Source organism: Melospiza melodia, chromosome 6 (genome assembly GCF_035770615.1).
Source record: "Melospiza melodia melodia isolate bMelMel2 chromosome 6, bMelMel2.pri, whole genome shotgun sequence".
Classification (NCBI taxonomy): domain Eukaryota; kingdom Metazoa; phylum Chordata; class Aves; order Passeriformes; family Passerellidae; genus Melospiza; species Melospiza melodia.
In genome coordinates this window covers 68,962,017-68,975,515 of record NC_086199.1, presented here as the reverse complement: position 1 = coordinate 68,975,515, position 13,499 = coordinate 68,962,017, and the positions used below count along the sequence as shown (strand labels likewise).

At 45.9% G+C, this 13,499-nt stretch overlaps 1 protein-coding gene across 6 annotated transcripts in view; it reads right to left on the bottom strand.

The window, feature by feature from the left end:
• Window positions 1–13,499, bottom strand: part of PRDM11 (PR/SET domain 11) — a 42,048-nt gene that overhangs the window by 9,932 nt on the left and 18,617 nt on the right. Inside the window, exons 1-4 of one of the 6 annotated variants that reach the window (XM_063158852.1) lie at window positions 12,646–12,714; window positions 11,782–11,849; window positions 9,942–10,005; window positions 1,193–1,312 (exon numbers count right to left, since the gene is read on the bottom strand). In XM_063158852.1, coding sequence (XP_063014922.1) covers window positions 1,193–1,312; window positions 9,942–9,979 — 158 coding nt within the window. In that variant the 5' untranslated portion in view covers window positions 9,980–10,005; window positions 11,782–11,849; window positions 12,646–12,714. Of the gene's footprint in view, window positions 1–1,192; window positions 1,313–5,908; window positions 6,037–9,937; window positions 10,006–11,781; window positions 11,850–12,645; window positions 12,909–13,499 lie in introns of those variants that run through there. The other 5 variants (XM_063158850.1, XM_063158854.1, XM_063158851.1 and 2 more) reach the window with 5 other exon arrangements.

The window sequence follows — 13,499 nt, the reverse complement described above, 5'->3', positions numbered from 1 at the left end:
CTGCATGATCAGCCTTCACTGACACACATCCCAAGGCCAAAGTGCTCACACCCTGAAAAACCCAGCCCTTCCTGCAAAGGCTGCGCAGTGTCCAGTCCCCTTCCCAATGCCAAATACTCCATTTGGACTGAAGCAAGGAGGCTACCTTGGTTTGGACACCCAGGACAGGCATGGTTAGGCTGACCCAAGCACTGCATACTGATGGGCAAGGCCCTGCTTGCAGAGCAGGTGTCCCAAGGGAGGATCCTGTGATCCTGAGAGGAGGAGCAGTCATACTGCTCCTTCAGCAGACCCAGACATCCTCAGCTGCACCTGGTCCTGCAGAGAGGCATTGCCACCACAAATCCATCATTTCATGTCCTGGCTAGTCCTTGGGACAGGCCAGCCTCCAGAATACCACAGTTCCTGACCAGGCTACTCAGGACCAAACATAGCACCAATGGAGACTACTTCTGACCCACCTGCAGCTATTGGGGCTGGCATCACCCCCACAGCTGTCAGAGGCACAGCTCCTTGCTCTGCAGGACCACCTTTCCCACAGGCTCTCTAGATAGCAGCAAATAAAAATCATTGTTTCATTTTTACTCAGGCCCAGCCCACTCAGGACACCAAATTCCCAAGTTCTGGGATGGGAAGTAAGCACACCCAGAAAAAAAGTCAAGTTATTTTTCTGCAGCTGGGATCATTCCTCCCCAGGAGGGAACAGAGCGTCTGGTGAGGATCCAAAGAGACGGTGAGGATGGAGGAGACTTCTGCAGCTGGAGGAAGGCTCAGGCTTCTCCCCTTTTCCTCACCACTATTGCCCTGGACTTGCCTCATGGCTTTCTGCTGCCACTCCATAGCCACTGGCCTTTCCCAAACCGACTCTGGGCACAGAGCCGGGGCAGGAGATCCCATGCAAGACAGCAGCCACCAGCCCAGCTGATGCCATGGGATGCCATACCTGTGAACCCTGCCTCCGTGCTCTGATGCCAAGTGCCTCCAGGAGAGCCACACCTGTGACAGGCTAGTTACCAGCTCAGGCAAAAATTGTGGAGAGAAACAAACGACTCAACAGCAGCTGTGTTAAAAGTGTTATATATTTATTGCATTCTTAATAAAAATACTTTTAAAGAAAGAATTTTTTCAGCATGTACAAGGCATGGAGATACGAGGGTTGAGCACAGTAGTTTGCTTTGACACAGACACTTACTTCAACAGCCAGTTAACATGACAGGTGCAGGAAGAAGTATCCTTTGCGAGCCAGTACAGAAAAGCCACTCCACCGAGGGGTCTACACAGGGCAGGAGACATGTCCCCAGATCTGGCCAATCTGTAATAGTCCACAGAGGAAACTAGGGGAGACATCAGGCAGTTTATAGTAAAAAGTCCTTTCTCCTGACCAGTACCCAGCCTTTGGGGATTTGCATTAAGGGCTGTGCACCCTGCACCAGGATGCTCTCTGTAAATACATCTGTGTGGTCAAACTGATGGCAGTAATAATGTTAACTCCCTCCAGTGCCCAGCACCTGCAGAAGTCTCCTCCTTTGCAGACCTGAGGGTTCCCACAAGGGATCCCCCTGGACAACATCAAAGGAGCTAATCTTACCGCTATACCCATGGGAGAGCATCAGTAGGGACCAAATATTATAAAAATATAAAATACTAATATTAATATATAGCAGCAGCACTATATTGACTCAGAAAGCCTTTAAAACATATCACCCTTTCAGCTCTCACTGATTCATAAATTAGATCCACTTCTGTCAGATTTCCCAACCTGCCCTTCATCTGAAGAGAGGCCGTGACTTTTGCAAAATACGAATGTTTCAAAAGAAGTAAAAGTACATCCTCAGTGGAAGGTGAGCAAGTTCTGCCCTGGTCTGGCACCAGCACTAAAGGGAATGTCACCTGCATGAAACCAGTTGGGTCATTCCTCAGGAATGAGGTTTTTTTCCTTGCCAGACCACTACTTCCTTGAGCAATCTTTTATTGCACCACTAAAAATAAATTACTTGAATTAGAATTACGGAACATCTTAAAAAAACCCCAAAAAACAAAAAAGGAAAAGCATGTAATGAATGCCTGACACAGCAGATAGACAATGGACGTTTCAGGAAAGAAGCTAGTGCACTATACTTTGAAAGGAGGCCAGACAGGCTAAAGATGGCCCTTGAAGATCACACAAAACGAGCCATCCTTCTGCTACACCGCGCTGCCTATGTTGAATTCCACAGAAGTTTCCGTAACTTTTTTGCCAAGTCTGTAGCCCACCCATGGCATGATGATGCACACTCATTTTAACTGGAATAGTGCCCTGCAACCAACCTCCAAATACAGTAGAAGAGCCTGGAGAGCACGGTGTGCTGTGTGTTTAACACCTTGACCCTTTTCCCTGCTGAAGCTTATCAGGATAATGGTCTGGGTTTTTCCAGACATCGGGGCAGCATGCTAGACGCAGAGGTGAAAATTAAGGAGAAAACAGACATATTATAAAAGAGCTGCCACATACATGATCACCACCTGAAGTGACACTATTAAAGCCTAGCTCCAGAATCAGTGTTTTACATGGGAACCTCACACAGCTCTGGAGCAATTCAAATAACATAGTTCTTTCTTGCATGCATATGGGAAAAAAAGCAGTATAAAATCAAGATGTTTAAGATTTTAACCTATGTAGCTGTGAATTTAGACTGTAAACTCTTCATGACTGGAAAACACAGTACAGACCCCACCCTAAATAAAACTAATTGCAAAGTAACTGTACTGAATCTGACAGAATTACAGTAAAACAAAATCAAACTGCATTGATGTAAGTAGCAGGCCCTACGTCTTTTCTGGTTTCTGTTCAGTCTCCCACATTTTGAAGAGGTGAGGTCATTCAAAACTGAAGATTTGACAACATTCAAGAAAATAATATGATACAATTATATTTAAATGTTGTCATATGATGAAATAATTGTATTTTAACTGCAATTGTAAAAGGTAGGGGTTTCAGACTGGAGCAAACAAAAGTTGAACTCTTTAACACGAGTGCATGTGGCACTGCAGGATCCTTGCAAAGGCCTACGCCTTTGCAACCCTTTTCAGCAGTCTAAAACCCCATGGTGCTCAGATCTGTCCTCAGAATCATGCCTTCTTCCCTTCCCTGCACAAGCTCTGCTTTTACACTCCTCTTCCCAAAGCTGTGTATTAGTCACAGTAAGCCCCAGACAGCCCACTACTGCTGAATGAAAGATAAAAGCAATGATCAATAAGAGTTTTTATCGCCATAAGTCTGTATTTCTGCACATACTGCATATATTAATATTGAGGAAGATAATGGAAATGCAGTAGTAGGATAAATTTGTGAGTTGATTACAAAGGGATCTCTGTAGCACGCTGTTTCAGTAAAAAATATTTCACAGGCATGGGAAGATATCCAGATAATGACTTCTATTGCATCTCTTAGTTTATACAGCATTTAAAGCATGGGGAAGACAGTGAAAACTCTTAATCTCTATGAACCCAAAGATGTCCTACATTCCAAGCTCTATAGTATCTGAGATTCCTCTTTGCCATTGCAGAGGGCCAGTCCTACAATTAGCTGCCATATTCATACTGCTCTGTTAGCCAACAGGGGGATGGATGGGTCGGGTCAGCTGTTGACCCTCTCCACAGAATACTGATACACGTGGGAAGCCACGTGAACATGCGGCAGCTCAGGAAGGGGCATCCTTCTTTACTTTATGTGAAACAGACTAAAAATGATGTTTTCTTTTTCGTGACCTGGTGGCCCGTGCAGGAGTGAGTTTTAGAGAGTTTTGGTTAGACTCTGCCCTGGGCCTGGGGGGCTGTTTAGAGCAAGCTGCTTGCAGACAGGACCCTGGCGTGGCACTAGGATCTCGTATCCTCTGGAAAGCACGGACCCCATCACGTATTTCTGTCAGTGTCTGACACATCTGGCCGACCTGGCTGGTGAGGTCAGCCACGCTCTGGCTGACAGCATGCATGCTATGTGCCATGTCCCTGTGAATGGCCACCAGCTCCTGGCAGAACTGCCTGAACAGGTCTGTTTGCTGCGCATGGGAATGGAGAAGCTGGCGGTCGAAGCTGGCGAGGGGCGGGCTCCTTGTGCGGGGGTGTGGGGGTCTGCAGGCCGAGGTGGCGCGTGGGGATGGACAGCGCAGCTCCTGCCTTTGGCTGGCAGCTTCCGAGGGCTCTGATGAGGAAGAGGAGCGAAGGAAGGAGGGCCTGGAGAACAGATTGACACCTGCACCAGCCCTCGGCAGCGAAGAGAAGCGGTGTTCCTGAGAAGTGCCTGGCATCCCTTCATCTTCATCAGCTTAAACAGAAGAGGAAGCATGAATTATTAATGTGAAATCCCTCTCAACACTGGCTTCTGTTTCAAGATATCTCAATGAACATGGAAAAAGGGTTTTCCCCTCCCCCCAGCCTGCCAGTTCAGACAAGCCTGTAGCTTCTGATGCATAACTCAACATGCAATGTTAGCATCTGACAAGCTTAGCCATGAGAAACCTGAGAACGGGTGAACCCAAGCGATTGTGGTATTCTGTACAGCGCACTGTTCATTACTAGAATATGAATCCATTTTAGACAGTAGCAATGATTTCTCTTCCCCAAACCCATAGGTAGCTAGCACAAATATTCTGGAGGGACACAGACTTCACATGTAAAAATCCTGCTCCCCCATCACTTCTTACATCCTATGCACTAAGAAGACTGTAGATGTTGTATTTGCTTCTCTCAAAGCGTGTTCTGCAAAGCCACTACGTGGCTTGGCATCACTAAGACAATGAGGCAACCAGACAAAGCAGCAAAAGACTTTCTATGTTCATCAGGCAAATACAATTGATGCAAAATCAAAACTAAAGCAAAATGCCACAGGAAAACTATAATCAGTCTGATAAATATCTAGTGATGTGCCAGTTCACAGGTACAGGCATGTGAAGAGTAAGAAGAGACAAGGTTTCACCTGGTGCAGCTGCCCACTATTTCCTTGTATAACCTGTATTCTTTTTACCCCTAAAATAGTGCAACTGGCTTCCAAGATAGATGCAAAGAATGACCAAGTCCCACCTTGTCAGTTCTGGAAGATTTTGTTCTTGCTTTCCCACTAACAATTTCAGATATAGGATCAGACCAAGTGTGGTAGGACAGCGCCACCCATGAGGTGTCAGTGGACTCACTTCCAAAGAAGCTACCATCTCCTTCTCTTCTTTGTATCCCTAAAAGCTCACAAAGAAGAAGCCGCACCACCACAAAAGCAAACTGCGTACAAAACTATGGAAAGGACCTGCACAAAGCAGCTTGTGGTTTAGCACTGGAAGGGGTCTGAGAATTGTGGTGTAAGAAGATTAACTTCAAAAGCAGGGCCAGCAGTTTCTTTAGAACCAGTGAAGAAGGAGTCATTATTGTCTACCTTTTTCACAGTGTTCATACTGATCCTTCAGACCACTACTGAGAGAAATCATTAGTGGCCCAGCCTCAGCAATGAACACCAGTGATCACTGAGACCCCCAAACCTCTCTTGGAAGTGATCCATCGGGAACAGGCAGATGCCTTTCAGTTTGGTAGCATTGCTGTTTTATCAGGGTGAAGATATTCCAATCCTTTACAAGTACTTTTTCCGCAGACCGGAGGCAATCATACTCCAACTACAGATTCTCCCTCACTTGCAGGATTAATTAATACTTATAATCTATTATGTACTCTCAGATGACAGTATGGAAAAGAACTAGACAAACACATAAAGATGACTTTAAGTTGGAAACAATCCATCTCAACACTCCACAATCACCAGAGCAGAAAACAACCACAGAAGAAGGACAGGCAACCCAGCCATCTCACACAACACACAGTGCTCTTCTGGTGTCAAACCGAGATATGCAAGCATGAGACAAAGAGGTGTTAAGGCAGTGATACTTACAGCTCGTTGTCAGGCTGTCAACCACATCCAGATCCACTCTCCTGCGGCCGTGCCTCTGGTGGGAGGAATGCAGCGCTGACTGGATGGCTCTGTCGTGCGCGGTCAGGACGATGGCTGAGGGCTGCCCCGCACTGCTGGGGCTGGAGAGGGACCTCTGCATGAGTGCCAGTTTGTCCTTGGTCCTTCTCTTCATGTCGTCCCATCTGTGCTTAATGTCTTTTACAGACCTGGGGACCCGGCTGACTGATGTGATCTGCCTGGCTATGCCTTCCCAGATCTTGTCCCTGTCGGCATGGGACAGACGCATTGTCTCCCTCCCAAACAGCATGGCTTCATTTCGGGTCACCTCAGTGACCAGAATGTCCAGTTCTTCCTTGGAAAACTTGGGCTTCCTCTTTCGCTCAGCCATGTTCCTTGGGTTGAACATCCCGCAAAGCATAATTGGGTAAAAGGAAATCAGCGCAAAGCAACCCCCTGCATCCAACCACTTGGCCAGTGCAGTACTGGGGCAGAGGAGTTTGGTGGGATCCAGCTCCCCCAACCCACAACAACCTCTCACCAGGAAAAGGCAGCTGTTTTGTTTTTAGAAGGCAATTTGCAAGCTTAAGAAAAAAAATACCAAGCAACACTAGTGTAAAGGAGCCTTCTCAGCTTTAAAGGTAAAATCAAATTTTATACATCATCTGATGCCCTGACTTATGCATAAGATTTTCAGTTCAGCCTCACATCACTTGCCACATTTTGTGCACAGAAAAAAAATGTGAGAACTTGCAATCAGAGCGGTGAATTAGCTTCTAATGTGACACTGCTTGAAACTTAGAGAAAATTTAGAGGCCTGAAACATATCTTATTGTTCTATCTGGCATAACATGCAATAGAAATTTTTACACCATCTTCTCTGTTACAACTTGCAGGATATCATGAAAAGGCTATATCAAATTTGGATTTTTTTTACAGTACATAGGACTTTTGACTAGACTGGTGGGCAATTTCTGCAACTTGCTTTCCCTAAGGAGAAACCTGTTTTTTCAGCACTGGGGTACTCTACATCCAGCATTTATCTGCTTCACAGCAAGCTCTTGTTTCACCCAGAAATGGCTGCCATTTCCCATTGTTCTCAAAAGGAATGAGGCCACCCACTTGATTTTCCTGGCTAGGCTTTCTGTCACTGCCACCAACATGAGCCTGCATCCAGTTTCTGATGCTTCAGATGAACAACTTGCAGCCTCAGCCCATTGAGAAAAAGAGGTAGCTATCCTGAGAACAAGCAGTTTTGTCCAAATGAGATTTGTGTTAATTTCTCCAGCCACAGTCAAAGAAAACTACAAAATAAACAAAACATTAGTGCTAACTATGTTTTGTTATTGGGAAAAAAAAAAAGAAGGCAGTAGATCTATTCAATAAGGAAACAGAAAACAGACTGTCTGAACCTACAGAAAGGTGCTGACCCACGGCATTCTAGTTCCTTCCTAGTGTCGTTAATTCCCGTAATTGTTGTTTAATCAATCTCACTGACACTGCAGCCTGCCATCAGGGCAAGTGTCAGTTTGGTTTAAGCTGGAAAACCAGTGGGAGAAGCTGCTCAAATCCAGGCCACATCAGGGAGAGAGTTGGGACCTAAGTGCACAGAGGCATTTCACAGGAACAAACATAAATGAATGCATGAGATACTCTCTTGGTGAAGTTTCGTTTATAGAAAGAAAGAGCGTTTAGAGAAGATGGTAATGAAACGATGGAGAGCCAGCAAAGCACTTGTTACCCTGAATCTCAAAAAACCCCAACAGAAATCTTGCCAAACTTAAAAGGAAAAAGGAGTTCTCCCAGCTGAACACAAGAAAAAGGGAAAAGGCTACATGAAACATTGAATAAGGGGATATTTACAGTTTGACTTTTATGGCATTCAGCAAAACTGGGCTTGGTGTATGCCCTCATCAGGTAAGCATGACTGCACAGTATCATCAGTGCCTCCATGAGGTGGCAACAAACCTCCACTGACAAGCTGCTCTGGTGAAAAAGTGTAACAGCATTCTGCAAAGTGCTCTGGGTAGGGGTGAGCTTGCAGAACAGAACAGCACTCTTTGGAGACGGAGAGTCACAAAACCTGGAGCCCCTCTTCTCTGCCAAACTCACAGCTGCTGTCACCAGCAAAGCTGCCTCTGGGGAATTAGAGCCCTGTCTGCTCTCCCCAGACAGGATATCTCACCAAGTGCACTTAGCACAGCTTATGGTAGGCCTGGATATTCAGATTTTAGTGTTTCCACTCATATGCTCTGGCACAACTTGGGTCAAAACAATCTTACTTACATATTCCAATAGCAAACTTGCCACACATCGAGTAATGAGCTCTGGCCAGTTTTAATCACAAATTCAATTAACCTTAGGTTCCTAAGAGGCACATCAACTTCCTCCTAATAAAAATGCAGACAGTGTTACTGTCAGAGGGATCCTTTTCTCCTCTAGCACGCCAGATGTCCCTAGAGGCAGTCACTGATATCTACAAGTACCTCTCTGGTGATGCCATGAGGGTTTCAGCAAGCTCCAGAGCAGCCCCAGCTGCGAGGTTGTGAATTCACACCTCAGCCCAGGTTAATCTGAAAGTGCAAGACACACTGAACAGTAGGCACTTAATGATAACCCCACAAATATATCAATCAACTCCACTTTTCTTGGCCTCTAAGAAGCAAGCACGTAATTTTTCCCAGGGCTTTGTGAGGATCACAGACCCACAGTAATTTAGGATTCCTTCACTCTGCATAAATTTGACTCTGTAATAGATAAGAGTATTTGCTCCACTTGCTGCAAGGTAGCAGAAATCAGTTTATGATGTTCAACAAAATGATGTTCATAGGCTGGTGGCTTTTACTCACCCTGAACACAAGGGCAGTCACAGTAACCCTGCCTGTTTTTTAAATGCTTATGTTTAAAAGGTCCTGCAAAGTTGAAACAGGAGCTCCGTACTAAACAGATCTACTAGTCAAAGCTGGTCCTGCTTTGGGCAGGTTACTGGAACACATGACCAGAGCTCCCTTCCAAGCTATATTATTATATGAAAATCAAATCAGAGATGCCTCCATTATAAGGAGATACAGGAAGATTTACAGGACAGTCTGGCTCCCCATGATCTCTGTCACTATGTTTGGAGAGGAAAGGGGGCAGAAAGGAAGGCAAAGGAGAAAGCAGCGAGAAAGTCTTGCTTCAGCCTTTTCACATTGGCTAAGGCAAATGATGAATTTATATTGTGTCAAAAGCCAAAGACCTCACAAACTCACATGCAAGAAGGGTTACAGACTATAAATATTCAAAATATCCTGGAAACCTCAAACATGAGGTCCTACACTTCAACAGTTCAGTCAGGCACTGCCAGTTTCTATCCTACATCTGGCTCTGGGCCAAGTGATACATACACTGAATTACTTCTGGTTTTTTGTCAGATCCATTATTTTTAGAGGACACTGGCAACTAAGAGAATTTCCTTAGAAGCTACCAGGAAAATGGATGGTCCTCTGGAGAGGACCTTCAGAATCCCCAAGAACTGCCATTAGCAGCAATTTACAGTTTGTGTCCAAGACAGCATTTATTTTATTTGCTGCAATCCACAGTCAACAGCCACCAGAAAAAAAAAAAAAGGAGGAAGATGTTTGCATATGTTGGAGGTTCCTGAAGTATTGCAAACAGCAGGGATTTACTCTGGACAGAGATGAAGGGTGCATTAGCCATGTGCCAGCAGCCAGGAGAACACACTCCCAGCATCAGGAGTTTCTCTTGACTAACTAACTGATGAGGGAAAGGGCAAGAGGATGTTACCATTGCCATGCCATCTGCTGCACTTGTTACTCCTTCCTACCTGTCATCCATTGCCTTGGGTAAACAGGCACTTGAAATTAAACCAGCAAGTGCTGCAGTGTATATATTGTCCTCAGGCAACACGAAAATGGACTCAGGTGTGGTATTCAAACAACAGAAGCAATAGCCAGATCTACAAGAAGAGAGAGGAGTCAGCCCAAGCTGCCCTCCCAATGCCATACCCACCTACCCAGCAGGTGAGTAGATCAGCTTTGCAAAGCACTCCATCTGTGAGTGATAGCAAAGAGCACCATCTGAAAAACAAAAAGAGCGCTGTCTACAGCGTCCTGGAAGTCAAGTGTGGTTTCTGTATGTGATCTCAGTGTCAGGTGATGTTCTAGCACAGAATATTGAGCACACCTTAGTCTAAAAGGTGCTAACAAACAAAATCAAGGCTTTTTGAGGACTCCCATTGCCACTCGAACTGTCAGACACTATATAATACTACTGGTTATATGCACTTTTCAAGAGTAAAATTAGAAGGTCAGTAAGACTGGTATAGCCTGCAGAGACCCTTTGATACACTCTTCCCATGAGGGGTCACAAACATCCCCTTTCCACAAAGCCATAACCTCCATGTCTTTCAAGGCTGTACACAATGGCCCAGACCACACTCATACTGAGACTGAACCATAGCAAATACAAGTTTAGGCAAGAATAATCTGCTCTTTGGTGTTAGCATCACGAGTAATGCCTATTTAAATCCAGAAATGAAACTTATGTTCATGGCAGTAGGAAGAAGAGCTCATCATAGAATTTTTGCTTTCCAAGACTGTTTTTCCCCAGCTTCACCCTCATGCAGATCACAAAGATGCAAATCTATGCAGATTTTTGAACTTTGCATACTTTACTTCGAGATATATGTCTGCATACCTGTATCTCTTCAGTGTATCACTGCTTCTTTTTGAAGTGATGACTCCACCCTCAGCCCTGGTCTAGTATTTTATCTCATCCAGCAGTGAACAACTGTAACAGCTAGAATCCTTACAGCAAAATGAAATCCTCTGCTGAACTTTATGAAGATAAATGTCAGAAAAGCTGCTATCCGTGTGAAGACTGAAATGGCCAAAAGTGGTGCAACCAGATAGGACCAGATAGGTCAATCTTGCATTTACCTGTACTTCACACTTTTTATTCCCGAAACGAGGGACAACTGAACATCCTAGACACCCAGGCCAACAAACCAGGTAATCCCACGCTGCCTTACTCTTGCAGGAAATGCCTTCCTGATAATAACCACTTCCAAAGCTCCCCACAGAAGCAGCACTGCTCTGACGGGCCTCACCACGCAGCAATGCCCCGTTCTGGTGACTCGCCACACGTACGAGGCCCCAGTGACCGACGCTGTGCGGATTTATGCCGACCCCAGAGACGCTGCCCCACGGCCACACACGGTCCCTCCCTGCCGCAGCTGCCGGCTGCTCTGCCGAGGCGCGGGGCCTGCAGAGGGAGCGCAAGCACACGCCTCAGCTCTGCCTCCATCGCCCGGCTCGCCCTCCTCCTCGCACAGGACAGCTGGCACTGCCAACCCGCAGCCAGCGCCGACAGCTGCTGCAAATGAGGCCCAGAAAGAAAGCAAAAAAAAAAAAGCACCTCTTTTAGTATCTGTCAAATGAGCAGGGACAAAAAGAAAAAAAAAACCCAAACAGAATAAAATGGTACCTCGGGGGCAATGCAAAGCATTTTGCAAATACTTGAACATAACAGAAAAAAATGAGTAAAAAAAATGGAGTGAGACCTATCAGTGCTTGCAAGAGTGGATAAATAGGATCATCTTTAACATTTATTCTCATTCCAGAAAATAGCAATCCTCCATATACACATTCTTGTCTTTTTTCACACCCTTTCTTTGAATCTGATGTCAAAGATACTAATTACAATAAATACTGAAACAGTACAAGCATACCATTTGCAAAATGAGGTGACATTTTGGTTTGGTATTCCAACACACAAAACAGTAAGGAGCATTTGATGACCTCTCTCTGGAAGACAGAGTCCCAAAAGGGAACGCAGAAGAGAACTGGACTCACCTCATCCAGTTTGCTTTGGTTTCATCTGTCCCATCAATGGATTTGTAGCGGTTGTTCTTATCAACGATCTGTGGAACAAGAGAATGGATGCAGCACATCAATGAGCTGGTCCAGGCAGGAGAAGGTCTATAATCTCAAATCACTGCTTCAGTTCCAGCCTTGCGTCATGGTGTGAAACTCTATTATGTGAATCTCCACTATCCCAGTACTACAGGCTGCTGACCTGAGTGCACAGAGGCTACTCTGAACTGACTGAGAGCCATTTTTCTATGTACAGATATCTGTAACTATGGATGCGGCTGACAAAATCATTAACAATCCTGGGATAAAAAATACTAACTTCCCTTTTGGGACAGGGCTGAGACACACATTTATTTTACAGACAGAAAATTGTGAGGAGCATTTCACATCAGCAGGTCTCAATTTTTCCCATTAATAACTTAAGTCCTACATTGCAAGTCTCATATTTAACATGAGTTGATCCAGTGATCTCTCTATCTCATATGCTAATCAAGTCATGTAGTATGAGGGGAAAAGAGTTTTGGTGCTCGAATCTGCATGTAGATCAGTTCCTGATGGACTGGATCTTTTTTCTGGCTTCTTGGACACCTCCTCAGCTCAGGCAGGCTGGGAGGGAGTGCTAGGGGCCCATGAGAGAACTCTGCAATCTCTAGATCATCTATCTATACCCTTAAGCTGCTAATATTTATGGCAGGCCGATGCTGATGTAGTGCCCATGTGGCCAGTGAAAGACCTTCAGAGAAGGGGGAAGATGGCTAAGGTTTGGCTCCACAAGCCCGTGACTCCCCCAGCTCTGAACTGCATGGCTGAGGTGTCACTTAGTTGGGGAAATTTGTCACTCACCAGCCACGAGAAGAATCCTGCAGACCTGTCCTGGCTAGAGATCTGTCCCTCATAGGGCCCAAAGATGTGACCTTTGGGGATCACCTCGTTCATACAGCGCACGTCGTTCTCCCCACTGGGCTCTTTAACCACCTCCATTCCAGGCGGGATGGTCAGTGCTGCCCGGTCCGGAATGCCAACGGGCACTGGCGTGTCAGACACGAACACCGGGGGGCCATGGTTTGGACACTCATCCACAAAGTACTCCTGGCAGGACTCACAGACTGCAGATGTGAAGGAAACAGGGGTTAGGTATGGCAGACATGATGCACAGCACTCAGGACAGCTCCCTGTCCTCTCCTGGGCCCAGCTGAGCCCCCTCCCCAGACTGCAGCCTACACACACACAGATGTTTCACTGATGCTCTCCCTTGTTCTGCCACACCTCTCAACATGGGCTCTGCCCCAACCCACACCTCCCGTACCAACACCTGCACCTGCCTGAGCCCTGGTGCCCTGCATGCATTTGCCACTGATGGCTGAACACACGTGGAAAGGCCCATCACCACCGGCAGAGACAGAGGCTGAGGGCTCCCTGCACATCCCTGCTTAGCAGCAAGTCCTCTAGCCAAAAGGTTTGATTCCCCACACACCAGAGGGCAGCTAAAACAAGCATCCCTGAAAACAAATACTCTCATCATATAGCGTTCATTCTGTGCTTGGGAGAGAGACAGCATCCCAGGCACTGTCCCGTCCCCAGACAGAGACGCAGGTCTGCCAGTTGATAATCTGTAGGTATGCCAACATAAATGGTACCAGTTTTCTTTCCAGAATAGGAGGGAAACAGTTGTCATCTGCCCAATGCTCCCTCTGAAG